Source organism: Osmerus mordax, chromosome 16 (assembly GCF_038355195.1).
Source record: "Osmerus mordax isolate fOsmMor3 chromosome 16, fOsmMor3.pri, whole genome shotgun sequence".
NCBI lineage: Eukaryota > Metazoa > Chordata > Actinopteri > Osmeriformes > Osmeridae > Osmerus > Osmerus mordax.
In genome coordinates, this window is record NC_090065.1 from 7076044 (window position 1) to 7100606 (window position 24563).

A 24563-nucleotide genomic window follows, 5' to 3' on the forward strand; every position below is an offset into this window, starting at 1 on the left:
AGAATTTCAAAGTACTTGCGAATTATTTTTGTAAGCATCTTTGAGTAGCGAGATCATTTAGTGGGAGACAGTGCGTGTATTTGTGCAGTGTATCAAGGCCATTGAAAATGCCCAACAATGTAGTTTTTCCAAAATCCTAGCCTCACTGGTCAGCAGAAATGCACATCAGAAATTTAGCAGCTCTAACCAACAATATCAATCTCAATGAAGGCTTTCTCTGCTCCAACAAAGGCTTTTTTCCCACAGAGAGCAAGAGAATGAGTGACACTGAGATAGTAATTTGTGTGAGTTCAAGCCAAGCCTTGTCTGTCCTGTGTAATCTTTCTTTCAGAGAGGTGTAATGATAGTCAGCTCATTCAGCTTTCAGCTTTTAATACCCCCTACTTGTCTCATTCCCAGAGGAGGCACACAGGCTTGAAAAGAGAGTGAGGCTCCACAATTTTAATGGTACTTTGAAAACAAAGAGACAATACAGTCTCTACAGACCAGGGAATTACACTTCCTGTGCAGTTACCTCAAAATAATTGTTATATGGGCGATGACTTCCAGACGTGTGAATATGCGAATGGTCTCACTCTGTCAAAACTTTAGCAGACCTTTAGGTTTTAAAGGCACATCACTAAAAGCTGTGAGCAAACTTTACAGCTCAGATAAATTGCTATGGAGGATAAAAAGAAAATATATGAATGTTGACAACTTCACTGTACCCATTAGCTTGGAAAGAAACGGTTTTGTTCCAGATTTTTAATTGACCATTTGGCAGGTTGTAAACAAGTCACAAACATCAATCATCTAGATGTAACATATGATTCATAGAAAACAAAGCCACACATATGGTATCACTTTGGCACCTCCCAAAGAATCAATCACACTCCACAAACACTGCTTGTGCATGCAAAAGTACATCTTGTAAAAGCACATAGTCATTACAAAACCTGACTGTAAACAGAGTATCACAGCTCATTATCACTGATATGGAACTCAGCTACATCACAATATTCACCAAGAGCTGGATAGGCTTATATCTGCAGGCCACACAAGGCTGTGTGTGAGAGAGAGATACAGAGAGACAGAGAGAGGGAGAGAGAGACAGAGAGAGAGAGAGAGGGGGAGAGAGACAGAGAGGGAGAGAGAGACAGAGAGAGAGAGAGAGAGAGAGAGAGAGGGAGATAGAGAGAGAGAGAGAGAGAGAGAGAGAGAGAGAGAGAGAGAGGGAGAGAGAGAATCACCTTTTGCTTTACTTTGGCAACCAGCCCAGACTCAAACTAGTTGGAAAATACTTCATGGTATATTTACAGTTTGCAAAAACAACCTTAACCCTTGTGTTATCTTCGGATAACACAAGGGTTATCCAAAGAGAGAGAGAGAGAGAGAGAGAGAGAGAGAGAGAGAGAGAGAGAGAGAGAGAGAGAGAGAGAAAGAAAGAGCGCATAGTATTGTACTGCTGTGAAGTCAGATTTGGATGAAATTCCATAAAGCCCACTATCGAGAGAAATAACATTAATCAGTAATATGTGCAACTGAACATTTCTCATCAGCTTGTTTTTGTTTGAATAATGACTTGGGTGAGGATATCCTGTGAACGTTCACCTGAGGTCAGCGTGTATACTGTACTGTTAGTGTGAGCCATAGCTTAGTCCCATGTCATTCACCTGTCCTGTCTCTGTCAATATCTAGTGATGAGAAGAGGAGTCGAACAGTGTGTGTTGGCGTGCATGCATGCAAGTGTGCATGTGCATGTGTATGGGTGTGTGAAGGTATACGCATGGGAAGCGAGGCGGAGGTCTAGCAGCCCGGGAGCAGCTCGCTGAGCATCACCTCTCGCTCTCCCAGCAGCACGTTCCTCTTCAGGCTGGTGCCCTTGTTCACCACCTTCATCTTCATGGCCAGGCTCTTGACCTGGGCCTGAGGCACGGCGTCGAAGAAGAAGTCCTCGTTGAACACCGGGTTCCTGCTGTTCTTGATGATGGTGCTCCTCTGCTTCTGCAGCTTGCCAGGGTTCAGGTACAGCGACACGCAGCAGTTGATGCTCTTCACATCCGTCTGGCGGTCGTACAGGTCCTCGGCCGCCAGCACGCGCACCCTCAGCCGGGACGCGTCGGCGTCGTAATGCGTGCTGAGACGCAGGGTTCCGCCCTTGTGGAGGTTGACAGTGTGCTCCCGCTGCTGGAGGTCGGAGGACGCTCCCCCGGCGCCGCCCTTGCGGCCCTTGCGGAAGGCGGGGGAGGGCGGGCAGCGCAGGCGCCGGCGTTGCAGGTTGGGGCTGTTGTCCGCTGAGCTGCACTCATCCGTGGAGAGGGAGCTGTGCCGTGCCAGGGTGCGCTTGGCACGAGACACCTGGCAGAGAAAAGGACGGCAGGGAGAAAATATGCTTAGAAACTTTCTTGATTTGACATGCAGAGAGTGGGAGAGAGCGATTGGCACACAGGTGTTCAAGAGCCCCTACCTTAGCCTGAGTCTCCTGGGTGATGGAGCGTAGTAGTGAGGCAGAGCGGGAGAGGAGAGGGGAGGTGAAGGGGGAGGACTCAGCCGAGGAGCAGGTGTCACTCTCCCCCCCGCTGAAGTAACGGTACGGGTTGGTGTCTGCAGGGGCCAGGTGGTTCCCCCCCTGGGTGCTTCTCTGGACGTTGGGGGAGGTGAGGGGGCTGTTGGGGTCGCTGTGGAAGAGGGATTCCTTGCGGCGGGTGTGGGGAGACTCCACCAGGGTGGAGAAGCCGTAGGACGTCTGGGCCTTGGGGACGTAGGGCAAAGACATCGCTGTCTGGGACTGAGGGTCCGCGTTGGTGTTGGGGTCACCTCCTTCTCCCGGGCCCGTCGCGGGGTCGTCGGCACTCTCAATCTGGATGATGTGGCGGTTGGCAGACTTTAGGAGGCTGCGCGTGTCCCCTGCCAGGCGAGAGAGCAGGCGGGGGCTGCAAGGGTTCTTGCTGCTCCGGCCGGGCGTCTGGCTGCAGATGGCGTGGTCCGAAGCAGAGGAGCGCAGGGAGGAGCGAGGCTGGGGCTCTGGAGTGAGAGACTCAGCCTCGGGGGGGCAGCAGATCAGTTTGGGGGGAATGAAGAAGTCAGGGATCTTGTCTGGGGTGAGGATGTTGCTGTAGACCGAGAGTGGGGTTGTCTGGTTCTGTCTGCTGTTCCCGCTTGAGGAAGATCGAGATCCATTGCCATCTATCGAGCCGCGGAGCTTCTCTAGGAGCCACATGCCTCCACAGGAAACTCACAAAGCTGCACACATACACACATGCACAAGGGATTACAGCAGGGAGACGTTATTGATTTGTTCCATGTAAAACATGGAAGATGTACGACTGAAATCTAATTACATTTAATTGTAGGATATAAATCTATTTTCACCTGTCAGGGGTTTTGGACTAGTTTAGCTCGATCGATAATAGAATATGAAGCTATATGTTGGCCCATTGACTTCAGACGCAACAGCGGCCCTCTCTTCTTAAATGTCACGGCACGGGCGTCCTTCCTCTCTAAGGACTGAGCCTCCTTATTGAAGTATACAAATGATTCCTCAAAATTGTACATCAACAAAAACAGCGTCTCATCAAAGGTTCAAATAAGCATAAAGTGCCAGCAGCCTGTTGCTTCAGTGCCTGCATTCCGCAGTTGGAATTTCCTTTCTTGTTATGGTAAACATCAATGCTCATGAACATGCCAAACACTTGTAAAAACTAATGAGACAACTAGACCACAACTGAGAGTTGTCTCATTGGGTGTGCTTTGCCTTCGGCAAGGGCACAACCTTTGTTCTCTCACATATATATTTATATATTATTGTTTATTTTCGCCCCCTAAGGATCAGTCAATATTTGGTCTACATACACAACGGCGGTGTCAAAAGGTTCGTCTTGGTAGCGATTGCGTTGGTTATATTTTTATTTACGTTCCGTTGCATGGTTTAAGTAGAAATTGCGTTTTTGTGGTGAAAAGTGAAGCTAACGGTGGCTAATTTGCTAGCCACAGTCACTGACGTTACGAACGTCACTACGTCACTAACGTCACGAAAACACGCGTGACTACCTGTAGCAGAACATTCGTTTCACGTCTGTTAACTTGGGGGATAGCTAGGCTAACTATAGCTTTACTGCAAGGCAGCTGCAGAAACGCACTTTACTTTGTGATGTGAAACACAATTATGAAATGTAATGTACAATATTAGCTGATATTATTAAGGAAGTAGGCCCACATCTACTTTTGGAAACGGTAGTCTACTATTTCACTGAAGCATTAGCATGACATTAGCCTCTGTTGCCCGGGCAACACATACTACAGTGGTCTAAGATGCATCTGTTTTCAATCGTTAAAATAAACATTCCTCACAAATACATTTTCGTTGTAGGATTTATTATGACATTACATTACAAGTAAACGATTTGTTGGTGAAATTATCATTACCTGTGGTTTCAAACCAGTGTTGCTCACTGCAACGCTGTAGCCTACGCGAGACACTACAAAAACATCTACACAGCTGTAGGAAGTCAAACGGCGACAGAACATGTTTGGCACTCCCCTTACTTAAATCAAAAGTCTATCTAACTGCTAACGTTAACTTCATTGCCACAGCCTAAACTTTGTCAATCTGTTCATGAAAATAATTAATTTCAGCCTAAACCGTACAACGGAACGTTAAATCCAATTCAACCAACGCAATCGCTACCAAGACGAACACAGCAGTAGTCTAGTACTGTACTGAAGTAGTACAATTTACCGGGGCAGCTTCTCCACACAGGGCTATATCGCATTTTGCGTTGTTACTGACAATGATCGCTACCAGTGAGCTTTTTATGAATGAGCGATTTTCCACTAAATAAATGTCAAGCTTATTTACGTTTTTGGGGGCATTTTTCAGTTAGCAGATGGTAATGTTTGAATCGCGATTCCATCTTCTACTGCCGGTAACGTCGTAGAATAATCTTCAAAGGGGGTTCTTTATTAATGAATGAATGCAATATGAGTAGGCTAAATGCCTGAAAATATCACAAGAAGGGAAAACTTAAAAGGACGTTTATGTCATAGAGATTAGGTCAATTTTTACACCGGTCTGCCAAATGTATTCATTGATTCAGCTATGAGGCTGCCTCTTGCAGGGGAAATGAGAAGACGTCATATTTCATTCTACACTTAACTCATATTTTGAGTTGTAAATGAGCAGCAAAAAAAGATGCTTTTAAATCTATGTAATCTTTATAAATAATAAGTATGCATTTTTATATAACATATACAGAAATATCAGTTGTAAAAATGTCATTCAAAAACGGACCCCTGTGCAACCGACGCAAGCAAGCACACCCTGCAATTACCCCAGAAATTGTACCCTCTCTAGTTCCACTTGAAATAGTAAAGGCTATAGCGCGCAACCGTGTCATTGTTAGGCAAACAAACTAAATTAAAATTGGAAATCCAATATATACAGTACTGCATTGGATATATGTATAATTTAACAAACAAATTTCGATTATGGCAGCTATTTGCCGCAACCTAACTGCAAATTGTGGAGGTTGTATACAAAAATCGACTTTTACGCTCTTAAGGCTAAATGCAGTTTTGTCATATTATTAAAGAAATAGTTTATAATAAAAAATAAAAACAACTTAAAAACATGATTCCATAACAAGAATCATGAAAGGAATCGACGTAACTTACCACACAACGGAGCACCTGTTGAACTGCGAACTGTCGGAACTCACCGTTCAGCTGAAGTGTTGACTTGTACGCCCCCAAATAAGACCGAGAACACTCGTTCACATGCACTCATCTCCGTCTCCAAGCTCTCCGTGCGTAAAACACTCCACGGGGGTATTTCCCATCATAGAAGCCCCACGGTTTAGGTTTGCCTTGAGAACAAATATTGTCTGACTGATCACTCCCATTTAATAAAGGGAGCTTTATATGAGGTACTGTTGAATATAAACCAATGGGAAGGTCCCAAATGTCTCAATGCGCCAAAACAGTTTTGTAGTTTCATCAGTTTGACCTTAATTGTTTATCGTTAAATTCATACACTATACGCTATTTGATTGAATTCAAGAAAATTGGCCAAATGCTATTTGTGTTTACATGCTCAGGAAAAATCATTTCACAGAAGGATGTATCATTTCACCATCCCTTGGGATTTAGAAGTGAAACAAAACCAAATATCAAAGAACAATAAATGTCTTTGAATCTTATTGGAATAAAACTGAATTTTATACTTTGCCCAGAGCCATTCCCAAGTAATTTGGGGGGTCCTTCTTCAGTCAGATTTCAGGACATTAGTGCACAATGGAGTAGATGGACTGGTCATGAATGCTTCTCTATCGGGTTACAGTATATTGCTAGGCCATCTGGAAAAGGTAGGGGAGACCTATATAGGAGAGTGTAACCTAAAAATGCATTAGAGTGTCTCTTACTGAAGCAACAACACACCCACACAGGCCTCAGTAAACCAATGAGAAGACAGTGATAAACAGCCTGCCGGCCAGAATGGTCCTGCTGAGAAGATGGGTGAGGTTTGACCGAAGCAGCAATCTTAACGGTGGTTTGCAGGGTGCTATTAACGGCCAGTAGTAATGTTCTAGTAATGTTGCTTAACATTTTTTGTTTTTACTTTTCTGGGACTATAGTAGACTATATGACTATATATGACTATATACACATACTACATACTATACATGACTATAGTCATCAATTCTGACTACTAGTTCCATCCCAGTTCCATCCCAACCTGGCCAGAACTATAGTTTAGTCTACCCCCTCAGAAACCCAAATGTTGTTGAAGACCTTCAAGCCTTCTGGAACTGTCCTTTCAGCACTACATCCACGTAAGGACCACGGACAGCTCCACACTTTCTTCACTCAGAGTTCCATAAATAGCTGTAGCAATATGCTTGGTTATAGCAACTCTGTTAATGTAAACAGCACCCCTCTGGTTCTTGATAAAGCCACATGCTGGAGGAGTGTGCTCAACCGCCCTGGCAGTCACTATGGTAACCATGGCACAACAGAGCAGTGAGGCGTTGATAGGGTTGAAGAGATAGATAGGTAGATAGATAAATAGATAGATAGAGAGAGAGAGAGAGAGAGATAAAGACAGAGATAGAGATAATACAAGAAAAAAGAAAGAGAAAGAGAGAGAGACAGAGAGAGAGATAGGCTGAAATAGCAGTTGAAGTGGCTTTCAGGTTTATTGTTTGAACAGTTGAAGAGCCCAGTCAGGACCAGTTGTGTGAGGGCATGGAGAACTGGGATCATGTTATCCTGACACTAGAACACATGCAGATCCCTAAGTGCTTCTGTCTTAAAACAGGTTTAACACTGCCTCTAAGATCATTAACTCCCCCCTCTCAGGTTCAGGGGAAAAGTTCACTTTAGTTTTTTTATTTGTCAACTGTAAAATATAATCCATTATTAATATTATGTAAGACTTCATATACATTATGGTGCAATTTTCTGTTGTTGTTGTGCAGGAATAGATTGGATGGTACAAGAGAACACAGTAAGGCACATCTGCCTTCTATTATACCATTTTCTTCCCAGTCACCCGAGACGTCAGGCCAGGTATTGGGTGTTTATGTGTGTTTGTGCATCTGTGTGTAATATGAATATTGTTTGTGTCTATGCATGAAAGGGTTACAACGAGTATCCATGGTGACGGGCAGAAGTGAACACCTGCAAATCAGAATTGGACTGTGCTCTTACAGGAAAGCTCTAATTGGGAAGAGAGCAAAGGGGGATTTGAGAGAGATAGAGAGGTAGGGGCAGGGGAGATACTTTTCATATTGTAGAAGACGAAGAGAGAGAGAGAGAGAGAGAGAGAGAGAGAGAGAGAGAGAAAAGAGAAAGAGAGCGAGAGATAGTTAAGACTAAGTGAGAGTTACAAGTGATTAAGGTTCACCTTAACCCTTAAGGAGGAGCATGCATCTCATCTGTCTAGTAAATGCGGAATACCGCCATCTAATGAACTGAACCCAGGCTAGATGGTATGCTAATGAAGCCATCGCCGTTCCTCTCAATCAACAACCTCACATTCCTCACCAGGAATTCTGTATCAGATTATTGATTTAAGATATTTCTAAGCCCTACTTCAACTGAATATGGGCTGTGTCTCTATTGTTCAGACTGACAGAGAACATTTGACTCATACCCCGTTGTCTACACGCTGTACTCTATGTGGCTCCTTATTTCAGATTGAAACATTGCTCAAGCCTCGGTAGACTGCTCAACAAAAGCGTACACTTCCTACACATGATAAAGACAAACACATACATGCTGCTGTATAAATACTTACAATCCGTCACCCACCACACATTAACGCACACACATGCACAAACGCACACATACATAGACAAGGTTATGCAATGTTTACGGTGAGAGTGTTCAGTTCTGTAAGCTCAGTCGGTTTTAATTGGAGTCAGTTGTAAAGCTTTGATAGAACAAGTTTGCTTCTTTTTTTAACGAGGTCCATGCCAAAGCTCCATCTTCCTCCCTCCTCTCCTCTCCTTTCTTTCCTCTTTCCTCTCTTCCTATCCTTCCAACCCGATGCACAATCACAAGCACAGTGCCCCCTCTTTTATCTCAGTTCTCTTTTTATTTTTCATAGTACTGTTGCTCTCCAGTACATTAATTGACATTACTTTCCATGTAAGATGGCAATATTCAACAAGACATTACAAAAGCTGACTGCATTTTAAAATGCCAATTGATGAACCTTTTAAGAAACTACAGTATTATTGACAATCTCTCTCTCTCTCTGTCTCTCCTCTGCCATCTCCATCTCATGCAACCTGTGTTAACTCTACAACTCTCTGTCTCCAACCCACCATCACTTGGGGCAGGGGACATCTGAGCTCTCACTGGTGCAGGACGACTGGCCAATTATGCTTTGTTCCTGCCTGCTTTTGAATGAGTGGTTGTAGGGGGAGTGAGAGCCTATGAGCAAGACTGGGGAGAGACGAAGACTTTCAAAACAAGAGAGGAAGTGTGTATTCATGAAGTTATGGCTTGCTTTGATGGGCCTGATCAAAGATCTGACAGCCAGGGGGACCTCACAGTCTTGGAAAAGAAAGAGGATATCAATTGCCCTTCATTTCAAGTATGAGCGACACAAACAAGAATGCACATTGTCACACTTTCACTCATAACGACACACAAGTTTGGCTTTATTTATCTGGCAGTCTGCAAAGAAATCTGTAAACTTTTTATGGTTTATCATAATATATTGTAGATTGAATGTAACTTTGATGTTGGAGATCATTATTTCGATGTGGATCTACTTGTGTCGCTTCAGAGAGAGGTGGCCATATCATGAAAAAACAGAGAGTTAAACCAAGGGAGATGAAATGGGGCCCTAATCAACTGTGGTGAAATACAGTTGGCCAAATGACTTTTAGACAGAATTGGTTTTCTCGTCATTAGTGCTTAAAGGGTTGGGTAATGATACATTTAGTCTCATCTCCTGGGTATGTGTGTTTATATGTGTTGCACCCCTCCAGTTTCAACACCAACAAGCACACACACACACACACATAAAGAGGGAGTCAACACAACTCCATAAGACATTACCCAAACACTTTCTAGCTTTCTAACTGTTTTATGGGTCCTGTCTTTATTGTATAAGCTGCCTTCTGTCTTGTCTTTTGGCTTTCCTTCTGTCCCTCTCCTCTTCGGTCTCTCCTCTATCTTATTCTGTTTGTCTTAGTATTTGCCCTGGGCTTTCATTTGTTGGTCTGTGTCTTCCAGTATATCAGATAATCCACGTCCCCATTTATCACCACTGCAGCAAAGCACCCACCACTAAGCCCCTTGGAATCCACACAGAGTGTGTGTGTGTGTGTGTGTGCACTGGTCAGCATGTGTTTGTGTGTGTGTGTATGTGTGTATATCTCTGTTACAGCCACATACACAGTCCCTTGCCATCTGGGTTTGTTGTTTCAGGTCATAAAAGAAGACATCAACTCTGTTATAGGAGCATTCATCATTATATTGGATCAATGTAGTTCAGCATAATGTCTCTGTTCATTGATTTGGTAAACAGACAGTGTTAGATCCATACTGGACATCACCATTCTGTTAATCAGCACACACCTGCCTGCCCTGCCTATATTTACATTACTAAATACATGTCCTTGTCAATAGTCTCATGGTACATCAAGGTTGATAACAGAATACAGCTGTCATCATCAATGAGGCCCCGTTGAATAGTTCTGCATAATATATTATTCTACTGGATGTGCAACATATTATCATTAATTAAAACGTGTACTGTTCTGACACCTGCGCCGGGCATCATGTCCTCCTGTGTTACTTTCAAACACAACTTTATACTATCAACATAAAATGACAAAAACATATCCGCTGGATTGTGTCTCAGCATGGGAGTGGTGTTTCTCCTGGTAAAGGACTGGGAAGTGAGGGGGAAGCAGCTCCAGGCCCAAACAGGTGGACACATTCTCCCCAGCACAGTCACATGACATGAGATGAATATTGTGTTGGAGCGGTGGGAGAGAGCTTTATCCCCTGTAAACCCTGCCTGATCCATCAATATCTACATATGCCATAGCAATCCCTTAGCCCCTCTGCTTCTCATCCCTCTCTGCTGTATAGCGCCACTTTAGTGATAATAAAGAATCCAGCCGAAAAGGCTGTAAGATTTCTGTTTGCTCTTACTTGTCAAACAGCAAAATTAATCACATCATGTAATTGATTATGTTCAGATATAACGTTGACGGGTTAGATGGGAGAGGAGATTTGTGAAGTAGGTGAGTCATCCTGCCTCGGTGCTACCGAGTGAGAGTTAAGGATTACAGTCAAACTAGGTTTACTCTAAGCATGGTGCTATGTGTAATAATGGGGCATTATTTGTAACTCCAGCCCTCCACTAACCATAAGTAAAACGCCCCACATGTTCCAGACACAACGCTAATGCAGGCGGAGCCCATTCAGCTTTTTGGGTGGAGTTTGCTCCTTGCCTACCAGTACTGACATCATTTCCAAATGAAAAAGCTTCAGTCTGTGTTCTACCATTTCATTTCTGACCCACCTTTTGTTATTCGATCCTAGCTCTCAATCTTCAGCTCCCCTTTCCTCATTGTCTCTGATTGTCACTCGTCTCTGCTTTATTCCTCCCTCTAGCCCTTCTTCCCTGGCTCTCCCTTATGTCGTTTTCTCATGCTGAGTCTGTTAAATGTCAGGAGTGCTTCTGATTTGTTTTTTGTTTTTTCATCCTCCTGGCTACTTACTGTGTTGATTTGACAGACATGATAAAGTCTTCTCGTTACTTTCTCTTCTACCCCCGCATCTAGTCATTGCTGCCTGCGTGTGTCTGCGTGTACTTGTGTATGTGTGTGTGTGTTTGTGTGTATAAATGTGTGTTTGCATCTCTCCTCCCCCTGCATCTCCCAGGCATCTGTGCTTCCTTGACATGTCAAACAGAAAAGTCACAGCGTGTCTGTCGTAGCAGTCAATCTTTAGTTTCATCTTCAATCTCCAACTAACAGTTGCATTCCTATTAATCAGCCAGATAACAGAGGCCAAATTGAAATATGTTTTTTTGGATGAAATAAAATCAATTAACAACAAGGTGTCACAGAGGAATTGAAAGGGATTTCATAGAAGTTCACCAAGAGAACTCAGTATGGGGATAGAAGCCTATCTGACCAACTAACACCAGTCTGGGCCCGTTGACATTAGAAACACACATCTTAATTCTGGGAACTGTTGGGTCCATTTTCCAAGCTACAATAGTGTATAATTCTCTTTGAGCTTTCATTTGGAGAATGAATAGCTCCACATTAGTTTCTATTTCCCATTCATTGTTATATTTAGAGAGATTGTTCCAGGCTGATGGATTCTATTCAGCGCTGCCCCAGTGGTAAAGTGCTCTCCTGCCGTCTTAGATGCCCAACATCAGCAGTGTGCCTGAGGGGGGGGGGGAGAGGGGAAATGGAGGAAGTGAAGCAGCCCTGCAATCAGACGAGTGCAATGAAATGAGGACCCTCTCGGCATACTTCTATGGCCGCTCTCGAACTCTTGATTCCGTTTCTTCTGAGCGGCTCTTAGCCTGGATATTAATAGGGAAGCTAGCGAGTGAGTCACAGCAATGCCTCAGTCTCTAAGTGTTTGTGGATGATTTGTTGTATTTATAGTAGCCCATGCCCACAGCATGGAGGCTTTAGAAACAGAGCAGTACAGGTAATGACAGGATGCCACACCTTCTCGCTGACACAAACATCCACACGTGATTGTTGTTTAAAGTGAGGATCATGACAATGGTCATCAAGGAGATTGCTTCATATCAGGATGAAATAACATTCAAATCTATGTTAACTAGCCAAGCCCTTTTCTTATGGTCAGAATTGGTACGTGTTTGACCGACGGTGATTTTCAATGTATTTTCATGCCTTCAGGTTTTTGTTCCCCCCTCTTGCTGTTCAGGATTTTTTAAGTTAATCAATCTTTCGTCTCCCGACTTTTTCCAACTACTCACCTGTCTCACTATTCCGTCACCCTCTACTCCTTTCTCGCCCGGCTTGGCCTCCTGCGGAGGTCTGAGATGAGGCTGTCAGTCCGACACTGACATGACAAAGAAGTGTAACCAGGAACTCCCTGAGGCCTCTCAAAAACACTTCCATTCCAGGTTTGTGTTCTATAATTCCAATCATGAAATTTGATTTCTAACCCAAATTTTGGTGGTCAGAGTCAAGGAATGGTTTGTATTCACTAGACACAGCGTTAAGTTCTGTAACCACATTTCAGTTACCAGTCACAATGAATAAAAATAATCTCCCAACTACAGAGCAACAATAACATATCAACCACAATAGTGCATGGTACATACAGTATCGTCTGCTAAATAACATACTCAAATGTCTTTGTTTCTGACCATTACGTCAACTTTTGAACACTATACACTCTCCTGTTTGACATGTCAAACCAAGTGCATCACAACATCTCAACAGTCAGACAGAGACTGTCAGAGCCGGGACTCGAACTCGGGTCTATGGTGTGAGGGTCGGACTCACAAGACAAGCAATATACTGACAGAGACATGTCATCTGGCTCCTTGAAGGCTTCAATAGAAGGGCCTGGAGTCACAGTGTGTTGCTTCTCTCTGCTGCTGTCTGGCTCCTAGAACATGTCTCCACAGTTTGAATAAATGGCCTAGGACACATCTACGATACTGTTAGCATTCAGAGTGGAGGAGGAGGAGAAGGAGGAGAGAGGAGATGGGCGAGAGGAAAGTAGACAGAGAGATTGAGAGGGAGGGAGAGGGAGAAAGAGGCCGGAGGTGGTGTGATAACAACAAGCCTGCTAGGAGAGTGGGAGATAGCACGACATCATCTGTGGTTATTTCTATGGTTTACACTCCCACTAAGTGGAGCAGACTGTCCCTCAGTTAGAGGTGGACAATGAGACAATGATCTGAGTGTTACATGTTATGTTGGGGGTGGCAGCCTCTGTTCGAAATCAGTCGAAATGTTTAACCAAACTGAAACATTTGACTTCAAAACAAGAACATGGAATTAATCAAATAACACATCTAACGACTTTTGCTCTTTATGATTTATGTATTTGTTCTGCTAATTACTCAGGTTAAAAGTATATCTTGGATACACTTCATTGGTGACATCCAGCCACACACAAACACACGCACAGACACTCAAACCAATACACATCCACACATGCACACACATAATCAAACACACATTCTCAATGTATCACATATTTGCTTCCCTATGTATTGTGTACACACACATCTATGGCACCCAAACCATCCCATCTCTCCTGTCTGTGCCGACAGGCTTTCAAATCGTGCCAACTCTTTGATGCCATCTCAGACACAAACAGGGGAGAGTTTATGGAAATTCAAAACTCAAGTGGAATCACATCAATTCCCTTCAGATGTTCATCTTTTACTATTTCATCCTTCTCACAGTTCCACCATCCCTTCTGTGTTCTGAATGTGTTGATGTAATCCCCTTGGGCTTCTCCCGCAGGTGTGAGAGGAGTACACCTACTGACCTCAGAACAGGTCGGCTGTTCTCTACTGGAACACCATGCTCTGCCTCTACTCCTTCTATAAGCAGAATATCATAGCTCTACAGGGCCGGTGTCCTTCCTAGTGCAGCCCTGTGCGATCTAGCCTGAAGTGTGGGTGTCATGAGGTGAGTGGTGGAATAATACAACCGCAGTATAGCACTCAGAGCTTGTATAAACAGTGGTGTCTTGGTTGGTTAGGGTCAGATGTGTGGGCAGTGGAAAGACTTGCTTCCCATCCAAAGCAGCACATCTAGCACCACTGGTGTGAACGAGCCTGAAGAAATGAAGGTTCAGCCAGTCACAAAGGGCGACAGCTACTCTCGCGTGCAGGGCTAGAGTTGGTACAGGACACAGGTGACCATCTGGATGCTAGTGTGTGGGTCTTGGTTGTGTTCCAATCTGTTCCAGGTCACAACCTATCCCCAGTGGGAGACTGGAAAAGATCTTAGAATGTTGAGGGAAGGTGTCAATGACAAATCTCAGCCATGAACCAAGCACACATATCAACGCAATAAACCACAATACAAGAGCATATATTCAAGTTCCTTTTTGTGAATGTCTTTATCAGAACTGAATGGGCTCACAATCTATATAGCACAAAGTTCAGACTGTTGTAGAACGTACATTTGTTATGCATAACAGTACAGTGGTGGGTGTTCATTGAACAGGTCTGAATGGCTTGATTTCAATTATTTCAATTTGACACCATCTGTCAAGCTCTAGTTTATTTCAGACTTACACACATTGTATACTGCACACACACACACACACACACACACACACACACACACACAAACATACATTACACACAGTAATAAAGAAGGAGATTAAAGGAATAACTCACATCAGTGGGAAATGCAGTCAGGGCATGGACCACAGCAGGAGTTCTGGTGGCAGTCACTAGCACACAGGCTAATAAGGAACTGTGAGTGTGTGTCAAAGCAAATCAGTGGCTTCTGTTAGAGAAGCAGTTCATAAACAAAACTGATACCCAACAGGGTGAAAAAGTAAAGCACTGAAAGTAAAGCCCAACAGAAATAGCAAAACTGGGGATTACAGAAAAAGAAAACAAAGTAAATTAATGAGGAAGCAATGAATGAAAGAGCGAAAAAGAAAGAAGCATGGTGAACACACACTCCCTCGTAGCAGGTCAGGCCAGCTGGGAAGCAGCAGGCAGGTGCTTGGTGAGTGTGTGGCTGCTTCTCTCAGCTCGGTGGTGTTGTTAACATTCTCAACATTCTCTAACCCCAGAGCTAGGGGCCAAGCGCTGGAGCAGTGAGTGGCAACAGCTTGTCTTCATCCTCTTAAATGGCTCAGAAATACACTTTGTTGTCACATTTTCTATTCTTAATATTTAGCTCGCTGGTGAGTCATGTCCTCTTCTGATGTCCTTGTGTGTGTGTTATTTCTGATGTTCTGAAGCCGTTTTTTGCAGTCTGATTTTAACCTCTTGACAAATAAACTTAACTGGTCAAGTACCATGATCTATTGATGTGTTTTCAGATCGCTAAAGAGCATTGATTGCAAGAATGACACTTGAACAGAATATGCATGCCTTTAATATCTACAGTACAAGCTAAATCTTTTGGTGGTGGTGGTGGGGGGGCTAGCTCTGCGTTTGTGATTGTGAGATGATTAACATGAGCATGCCATGGGAAACTCCCAAGTCTAAGAAGTTAATTAGTGGGGCTTAACATGAATCACTCACAAACACACACAGACACACACACGCGCACTATCATTCTATGGGGTTCACATCTTCAAAAGATGAGAAGCTTCTGATTAAGTGTTGATTAACTGTTGTGTCTGCCATGGGTTTTAAAGGGAACCCCTCCGAACACTAATGAAACACCTTATAACCAATTAAGAGTTTAATTAGGGTTTTGCTTCAAAGAAGCGCATCACCGCAGGGGTGATTCCCTGTATATGTGGGATACAGACCTCCAGAGCACATTTGTGAAAAAATATTGTAAAAAAAAAAAAGGTTGTCATGTTGTTTCTCTTATCTTCTTTTTTCTAGCCTTTTAGTCCTTACTTTTCCTACACACACACACACACACACACACACACACACTTTAACATGCTTAAGCTGAAATAAATAATACACACATAAGCAGAAAACAAAAAGATAATTAAAGTGATGAGCATAAGGTCAGAGCATGACATTTTAACATCATGGGGTCTCAATCATGCTGCATGTCAGCTCAATGCTCTTCTAAAAGCTTTAAGCAAAATATGGAACAGACACACACAGACAAGCGCTCACACAAACATGTTTTGGGGGAAAAGGGGTTTTCACCAGATCAAAGTTTGTGTCTGATCATAATGACCAGTGGTCAGGTCATCACTGCAGTAACAGGTGAGGCAAGGATCCATGACCTTCCTGTTTCATTTATGAAACCATCCCCAACACCAGGAACCAAAACCATAACATCCCGCTAGTGTTGTTATATAGAGGGGGAAAATTGGAGGAGTAGATGGGCACAGTACTGGTCCCAGCACATTTGGCGCCCTTGGCAATGGCTTCCTATAGGCTATGTCGCCTATAGGAAGGACCGGTCCTTCCTATAGGCTATGTCGCCTATAGGAAGGACCGGCCCTGAATGGGTGCACACGAAAGACGGTGTTAATGAAATCAGAATGTCATAGTTCAGAAGGAAAGAAATGCTCAGTTGGGAAATATAGTTAGACGGAAGGAATAAACCTCTATCAATGCCTTCTGATATTTAGCCCCACTCTTCTTATGAGTACAGAATGTCTAATATTCTCTGTGTGTGTGTGCATGTGTGTGTTCTCTAATATTTCATATTTAATACATCAACAAGATACCAATCAAAGTTACAGTGAACGTGTTGCTTGGAAACAGCCTCACTGTAACTGAGCCTCCACTATTGCCCTCCCCACGAGACAAAAGAATATTTGAAGAAAAGTTAGGGTGAACCTCACTGTTTCTAAGCAACACGTCAACCATGTCCTTTGAGTATCCTTATCGACTCCAACGTGAGGGGCCATGTCAGATGGCAGATTTAATGAGTAAGTCAGAGCCATCTTTCCAACTGGTTTTCAGAAACTTGGACCTGGTTTTCAGGGAGGCTGAGTTTGGAACATCTGGTTTTTGAAGGCTCAGACCCCGACTCCAGCTGCTCCTTCTGTCAACAAACACACAGGCCCACATGCACACGCATACACACACTGGCCCACATGCACACGCATACACACACTGGCCCACATGCCCACGCATACACACACAGGCCCACATGCACACGCATACACACACTGGCCCACATGCCCACGCATACACACACTGGCCCACATGCCCACGCATACACACACTGGCCCACATGCACACGCATACACACACAGGCCCACATGCACACACACATGCACACGCATACACACACAGGCCCACATGCACACACTGGCCCACATGCACACACTTACACGCACATACACGCATAAACACACAGGCCCACATGCACACACACATGCCCACATGTACACACATACACACACAGGCCCGTATGCACACGCATACACACACAGGCCCATATGCACGCACGTACACAAAGCCACAGACAAGCCAAGAAGCAATAGGGCGGCTGTTGCAAAGTCACAACAAGATGCCTTGTGGGAGTCTTTCTGATCCTGGCGTAAACCTTAATTTGAGATAAATGGTGTTTTAATCTTCCTGCTATGCATCCATTCCTTCTCTGTTTCTTGATAAAATGATGGGGGGATATATGTCATCATCACACTTCTAAATGTCCTTCTTTCTACATCTACTCCCTTGACATATTTCACTGTGTATGTCAAAGCACATTCTTTAAAACAGATGGCAACCTATATTTACATTTACATGTAGACATTACCCTTGTGCAATATGTGGTGGAACGGTTGGCAAGGCAACAGAACCTGAGGACTACGTTCCACGGCTCGACACCTTTTTTCCATCTCCTCACCTGAACTGATCTGAGACAAGTCCTGCCGCTCCATTTTTCCAAGAAAAAAAAAAAAGGTTCTGTGTCTTTCATTGTACTTTATGACTCGATCAAGTTGGTGTCTTCTGCGGGGGCAAAAGGATAGGATGGGTGGGAGAGCTTCTGCTCTGTAGCCTGTGTGTTAGAAAGCGCCTCTCCTGCTGTCATACAAACACAAACTGTCAGATATTCACAGTTTGGCTTCACAGCATCACAGTACACACACAGCCCCGCCTGTAAAGGACACACGAGCCAGAAGGAGGAATAGGAGATGGTCACTTTCTCTGAAACAGTCCAAGACATCCAAATATCTAAATGTTTAATAAGGACAATTTTGTTATTTGTTGTTTACATGCTAATGTGTAATGGGTGTAAATATAGTACACCAAGTTCAATATTGGATACAAAAGGCAATGCTAGGCTTCTAGCGCTCCCTGTTGGTCATCTGCTATAACTGCTTGTGTCCTTTTATCAGTCGCTAATAAGGCTGCAGAATGAGCATTCAAAGTCAATTTGGGGTTAGAAAATAGCAATTCAGAACAGATATGATGATAAAGGATGTATAACACAATAGCAGAGCTACAAAATTCACACACACTTTAAACGCATTAAAAAAAAATCTTTTCCAACATAAAATTAACAGTTTGCAGAACTTTTTGGAGTAATTGATATCGGTTGAACGTAGGTACGCTTGTACATCTACTGCACTAGTCTGTAGGTAATGTAGCGGCCCGCAGTTTCACTTGGCCTGATGATTTTCACCACCTGTTAGAGCAGAGGAAGAAGGAACAGTCATCAGCCATGCAGCTCCACGATGGTCCACCCTCCCAGGGAACTGCATGGTGTGTGCATGTTTCACACCTGTCCTCTTTTTAGCCCAAAGTATCTGGCCACAGGGTCTCCTGCTTGGATCCTGGGCAGCTGGCTCTCCTTTAGTTTACTGACTGGTCAAGGAAACCCTGATGGTAGACATCATATTGTCCTATATATATCAACACCGGACCACAGCAACCCATGTAGGACAAGCCACTACAGCTTACTCCTAAATAATTATGAGAAGCCATTACTTTATTGACACACACAGAAACTAGTTTTATCCATAAGACTACATGTGTTAGAAAGGATACTATCGAGCCAATAGTTCTGTCAGCTCCTCCTTGGCCATCACTATGTGCTCTGGAACCAGCTGAGGTAAGACAACAGAGGAGGAGAAGTGTTCATATTTAATCGGTTAATGTACTAAATCAGTCAATTATGAAGACATTAACAAATAATGTTGTATGTTGCGCACACACACACAAACACACACACAAACACACACACCCACACACCCACCTCATGCTCTGTGATGTTGATAAGAAGCTCCTGCTGCAGAAACTGCTCCAGGATGTATTTAGGTGCCATGTCTACTAACGACTGAAACGGAAGGGACAAGGAAAGTTAGTATGGTCTACTTGTCCCATCATCTCCTTCTCACTGATATGAAACAGGAAGCTGACAAGACCTGTTTGGCAGAAGGCGTCATGCCCATCTGGACCACAATTATGGCTCGCGTGATGTTCTCCTCCTGCATACGCTGGCAGTACATCTTGATGGTCTTAATTCCCACCTTGGGCTCCTCTGTAGAATAATAAATGTTAACTTAATATGATACGGGATGAACTCAGCGAATGTGAACCAGCGTCAAGTGGGTGTCGTACTAGAATTTCGATGTCTGAAAAGATCGGTAAGTACCTGGAAAGAAAACGAACATTTGGTCAGTTGGATCATCGTTGTGGGCAACAAGCACTGTAAGATCTGTCCGTCGTGGGCGTCCTTCACTGGGCTTGTCACCAAACTGGCTCTTAAATTCGTCCAGAGTCTGATCTAGCTCATCTTGAGTCACCAGGTACCCGCGGTCGTGGCACAGCTATAGGATTTAAAGGAAGATATCAGAATTCACCAGCAAAGCACTGCTATATCAGAGTAACTGAAAGCATGATGTGTAAAATGTGGCTGCCTGTCTAACCAGCTAAAGTTGGATAGCTACCTGCCAATGCATCTTTTTTTCCACGTGTTATGTGACGTATTGATGTTGAGGAACGAACCTGCATGATAGTTTTACGTATTTTCCATAATCTGTAGGTTTCTTCTTCGTCATCCATTTGTTGATTAAGCAATTATGCCAGAAATATACAGAATATGCCTCGCTATAGCCGTTTGGCCACAACGTTGTGAATTCACAAAAAAGTCATTTTGACACAGTCGAACAACTTCCGTACTACAAGGAGTTTCCATAAATATCGCCTATTCAAATATCGTCTCAAAAACAACCATTATACAAATATACCATCACATATAATTAAGACATCCTAAATTTATAATTAATGATTGTATACGTTGTATAAATCCAGCGCTGCGATGGCTAGGGATAGTCAACTGAACTAGATTTTTTTCCGGCGAGGTTTTGGCAACCAAAAAGGGCGGTTTAAGGGGTCCTTGTGGATTTCATGGGCGGGATTATAAATCGTTACGCTGTTGCCTATGATGTGGGTCGTAAAGCCAGCAGTGTTTGTAGTCGGTCTGCTAGGGTGCAGAGGAATAGCTAGAGCGATGGTATGTATTACATATTTACATAAACACTAGATAGTCATAATATATTCTGAGTTTTGTTTCATGTGTTGTTATTAAATTTTCAAGTTACAAAGGTCATGGCCACTTCTATTTTTACTTTGTCAGGTACCACAGTTAAACTAGTCCGATGGCAAACATGCACCCTACAGTACTCCAGCTCACACGTAGCTACTGGCTACTTGGCTTCCTTAGCTAGTCTTGCAAGCTAATGTTACCTATGTGTATGCTAGTGTATGTTGACAACACAGTTAATTTCACCGTTTGAAAATGATAGATAACATTACTTGCTCATTGTACTGTATGCTGTCTTGAGTTTTGTATTCAAGGACACGTAGCAGCAAGCTAGCTATTCTAGCTTTCTTCAAAAACGACCTGTAGTTATCTTGTTAATCGCAGTTCAGAAATTGAGTTGAATTGAACCATCTGGATAGTTGTGGTAATTCGTATGATTTTGGAATTCTTATGCCCTCTGACTCTACCAGTCGTAAAGAATACACTATATAGGCCAATCCTTTACGATTGAATGAGTCCGATTCACGCCTGCTCTGTTAGATTCCATTTGACAGATCTAGGATCAGTACTCTCCAAACTGGTCAACACAATGAGATTGGAAACCAAACCACCCTGCTCTTAGTAAGGACCTCAAACTACGGTTTAATATGCAAGCAAATACCTAAGCATTAGGCCATTCAATTGTTGAAGAAACGTTAAATCATCAGCATTCCTTTTTGCTGGTACTGTACTGGTCAGGGGGGTTTGACTCCAATCAGTCAAGATGGTTTGGCAAAGGTTTCAGATATCAAACACCCTTCACCTAGACCAGTCTCTTTATGAACCTGCTGCTAATCCCCTTGAGGATAAGACCACCTGCAGGCTTTGTGCGCTAGCCTAAACCATAGAAGCGCCTTGCTGACTAACAGTTAACTGGATCAGGTATTCACTTCAGAGCACAACCCAACTGTTCATTACCAGGATCATCCTGATGTGCTTATGTGGTTGTGATGAGGATAGCACATCTATCTCCCTCCATGTGCATCAATGTTTGCAGTTTGGAGCAGTCCTATATCATAGAGTAGGATTGTTTGCTGTTCTGCAACAGTAACTCTCCTTGGTGTATCTGGTTCTTGGATTGCTCTCCACTCCCTCTCTTACCTCCAAGTTCCAAGGTCCAAACATTTCAGTCAGGCAATTGACACTATTGTCTCTGATGTAAAAACATATGAACGGAATGGTGTGTCAAGTAAATATTTATGACAATGAAACCTGATAAGTATAAGTAAAGGAGAGGAAGCCATCATACTATCTGTCCTTATGAAGTTGTCTGACTAGCTTCCCTACCTCTTTCACTCCTTGTTTGGCACATTTTCTGTGATTCAGTCTTGACTGGCTCCCATTTTCTTCTTCTTCTTCTGCAGTGTGCACAGGTAAATGATTGGAAGACAGCCAAGTCTATTTACGAGTTCTCTGCCAAGGATATAGATGGCAATGATGTGTCTCTGGAGAAATACAGGTGAGGAGGCAGAGCAAGATCATACAGGTTTCTCAGCATCTTTGTTATCACAACACACTGCTGTTCTACTGGTGTAAAAATAAATAAATAATACTACTAAAATAAATCTTGGTTAATTATTCATCAAGAAAATGATCTTTCTCAATCTCTCCCTTCAGAGGGTTTGTGTGTATCATCACAAACGTAGCTTCTAAATGAGGTAAGACCAGGGTGAACTACACTCAGCTAGCGGGAATGCACGCCTCCTACGCTGAGAAAGGTTTACGTATACTTGGCTTCCCCTGCAACCAGTTTGGGGGACAGGTAAAAACAGTCTTTTCGTTTTCTCGTTTGAGTTTTTTTGGACATGGATTATTTCTAACATTCTAGTGTGCTTTGTCACTGTTCTCCAGGAACCCGGTACAGAGGCTGAGATCAAAGAGTTTGCTAAAGGCTTCAACGCAGAGTTTGACCTCTTCAGTAAGATTGATGTAAATGGAGATAAGGCACACCCTCTCTTTATGTGGATGAAGCAACAGCCCAAGGGGAAGGGAACTCTGGGAAAGTGAGTTTTTTGTTTTTCTGATGGGACAATATGCCCTGGTCAATATCTGTCCCTGATTTAGCATACACACAGACAGTAAGAAGAGGTGAAATTGTCATTTTGACAATAAATGAAGAAATTAAATCTAAAGTAAGAATACTGCTTACTTTTACATTTATTCATTTAGCAGATGCTTTTATCCAAAGTGACTTCCAAGAGAGAGCTTTACAAAAGTGCATAGGTCACTGATCATAACAACAAGGAAGCCCCAAACATTGCGGGTAGCCAAAACATGAACCATACATTGTGAAAAACCAAATAAGTGCCAAAGGCCAGAACCACAAGAGCATGTAGTTAAACAAGTTACAATTACACTTTTGGCTCATGATATTTTGTTTGTAGTATTTTGATTTTTGCTTTCTTTGCAGTAACATCAAATGGAATTTCACAAAGGTAACAATTTGATGTTTTCTTTAAATGTGACATGGTTCTGTTGACAGACATCTTAACATGTCTCTTGCCTAAGCAAGCGGGGTGATTTCTGGGACATATTCGTTTTTCAGGTATTTGTGATGAAAGGTGACACATGAAATGTACCTCCTTTTAAATAAAATAAAATGTTTATTTTCCAATAGTTTCTGATTGACACAGAGGGCCAGGTTGTGAAGAGGTACGGACCAACGGATGATCCCAGTGTAAGTACAGGAAGTATTACATATTGCGTCTGTTAGCGGAAGCTGCCTGCTGTCAGTCTTCCACATAACATGCATCACGTTGTACACTGGATGGCCTATTTAGCTCTGAAAGACTGACACCTAGTGGCCAATGTAGGGGTAGCAGTGTGGCTGTTGTGAAGGGGTCTGCTGTATAAAAGTTACGCCAAATCTTTAATACTATATAGTTATCTACATTGTGTTGCAGTGATCTTATCCCCAGCATGGTTTTGATATTCTAAGTTGTATAAATTGTGCTACAGTGTTCAGGATGTAGGAGTCAGACTATTACATTTAGAATAGTCCTATTATCGTACCCCTGTCCATGGTGCTGAAAACGACATGCTCTCCCTAAGGCTCATTCTAGCCTCTGTCTCAACAGGTGGTTGAGAAAGATCTACCGAAGTACCTGCCAAAGACTCCGTAGTATTACTCAGTAATACGTCTGACCCCCTGACCTCTCCTGTGGGAGTGTGGGTGTCGGTGGGTGTGTCTGGACCGATGACGGCCTGTCTGTAAACCCGCCCAGCGTGGAGGACAGACCTGATGAACCCAGCGTGCAAACCCCCCAGAACCAGCCACACTACACCCTACACGACCACAGGAGAAGAGGGCTGTCGGATCAACACAGCTGTTTAGTCAGATCAGGTTGAGCTTGTATCCCACATGAAATCTCTCCCCCCCACCCCAGATAATTTATAACCAAGGCTGAACACAGTACCTATTCATCTTTAATGGCACTTTAATGGTCTTTTTAGTGTCGAGCTTCTGTCGTTTTCTTTTTGTTCCTTAAAGGAAAATAAATTAATTAACGAGGTCACTGACCAACATATTCATGAATTGTGATGTATTTGACGTTGTCAGTTTAAACAGATGTTTTAGAACAGATTTGCAGTATGCCAATCCACCATTGGATAGGAGGAAGCATGATGACCAAGGCACCAACATAAACCCACGCAGATTAGAATTAATCCCGTACTTCCAGTCTTCAACCGCACGAGGATGCTCTAGTGACAAGGTATTTCAAAAGGCAGAGTGACGCACTACAGCGGTGGTTTTACAGGGCTGCATCTGGATCGAATGCGAGGGAAAGTGGGTGGAAGGCAGACAACGTGCCATATTCGACAGCCGTTAGGTTATGACATTTGACCGAGTTGAACAAAAATACTAGTAACGGATGCTAACGAAAAACGACGAGGACA

General features: G+C 43.3%; 3 protein-coding genes across 4 annotated transcripts; 1 reads left to right on the forward strand and 2 right to left on the reverse strand.

Moving 5' to 3' along the window:
• Positions 1–1785: 1785 nt before the first annotated feature.
• LOC136958868 (C2 calcium-dependent domain-containing protein 4C-like) lies at positions 1786–3199 on the reverse strand. The gene is made up of 2 exons (XM_067252987.1): positions 2447–3199; positions 1786–2337 (listed from the first exon to the last, which is right to left on the reverse strand). Exons 1-2 carry the CDS (start codon positions 3197–3199, stop codon positions 1786–1788), a joined length of 1305 nt encoding a protein of 434 aa, XP_067109088.1.
• A 15108-nt stretch (positions 3200–18307) lies between these two features.
• On the reverse strand, positions 18308–20225 carry LOC136959076 (DNA-directed RNA polymerases I, II, and III subunit RPABC1). 2 transcript variants are annotated; one of them, XM_067253290.1, is made up of 7 exons: positions 20090–20225; positions 19737–19911; positions 19507–19622; positions 19338–19418; positions 19130–19188; positions 18864–18942; positions 18308–18767 (listed from the first exon to the last, which is right to left on the reverse strand). In XM_067253290.1, exons 1-7 carry the CDS (start codon positions 20144–20146, stop codon positions 18702–18704), a joined length of 633 nt encoding a protein of 210 aa, XP_067109391.1. In that variant the 5' UTR covers positions 20147–20225; the 3' UTR covers positions 18308–18701. The 2 variants fall into 2 exon arrangements, with proteins under 2 accessions (XP_067109391.1, XP_067109392.1); XM_067253291.1 differs by having other exon boundaries at positions 20032–20212.
• A 303-nt stretch (positions 20226–20528) lies between these two features.
• Positions 20529–24193, forward strand: gpx4b (glutathione peroxidase 4b). The gene is made up of 7 exons (XM_067252720.1): positions 20529–20597; positions 22031–22125; positions 22284–22428; positions 22518–22669; positions 23077–23101; positions 23284–23343; positions 23744–24193. Exons 1-7 carry the CDS (start codon positions 20529–20531, stop codon positions 23786–23788), a joined length of 591 nt encoding a protein of 196 aa, XP_067108821.1. The 3' UTR covers positions 23789–24193.
• The last annotated feature ends 370 nt before the right edge of the window (positions 24194–24563 follow it).

Coding starts and splice junctions, on each gene's coding strand:
- LOC136958868 (XM_067252987.1), bottom strand. CDS start 3,199: ATGTGGCTCCTAGAGAAGCTCCGCGGCTCGATAGATGGCAATGGATCT. Junction 2,338..2,446: donor CCCAGGAGACTCAGGCTAAG/GTAGGGGCTCTT, acceptor TTTCTCTGCCAG/GTGTCTCGTGCCAAGCGCAC.
- LOC136959076 (XM_067253290.1), bottom strand. CDS start 20,146: ATGGATGACGAAGAAGAAACCTACAGATTATGGAAAATACGTAAAACT. Junction 19,623..19,736: donor AATGTTCGTTTTCTTTCCAG/GTACTTACCGAT, acceptor ATTATTCTACAG/AGGAGCCCAAGGTGGGAATT. Junction 19,419..19,506: donor TGACGCCTTCTGCCAAACAG/GTCTTGTCAGCT, acceptor CTTCCGTTTCAG/TCGTTAGTAGACATGGCACC.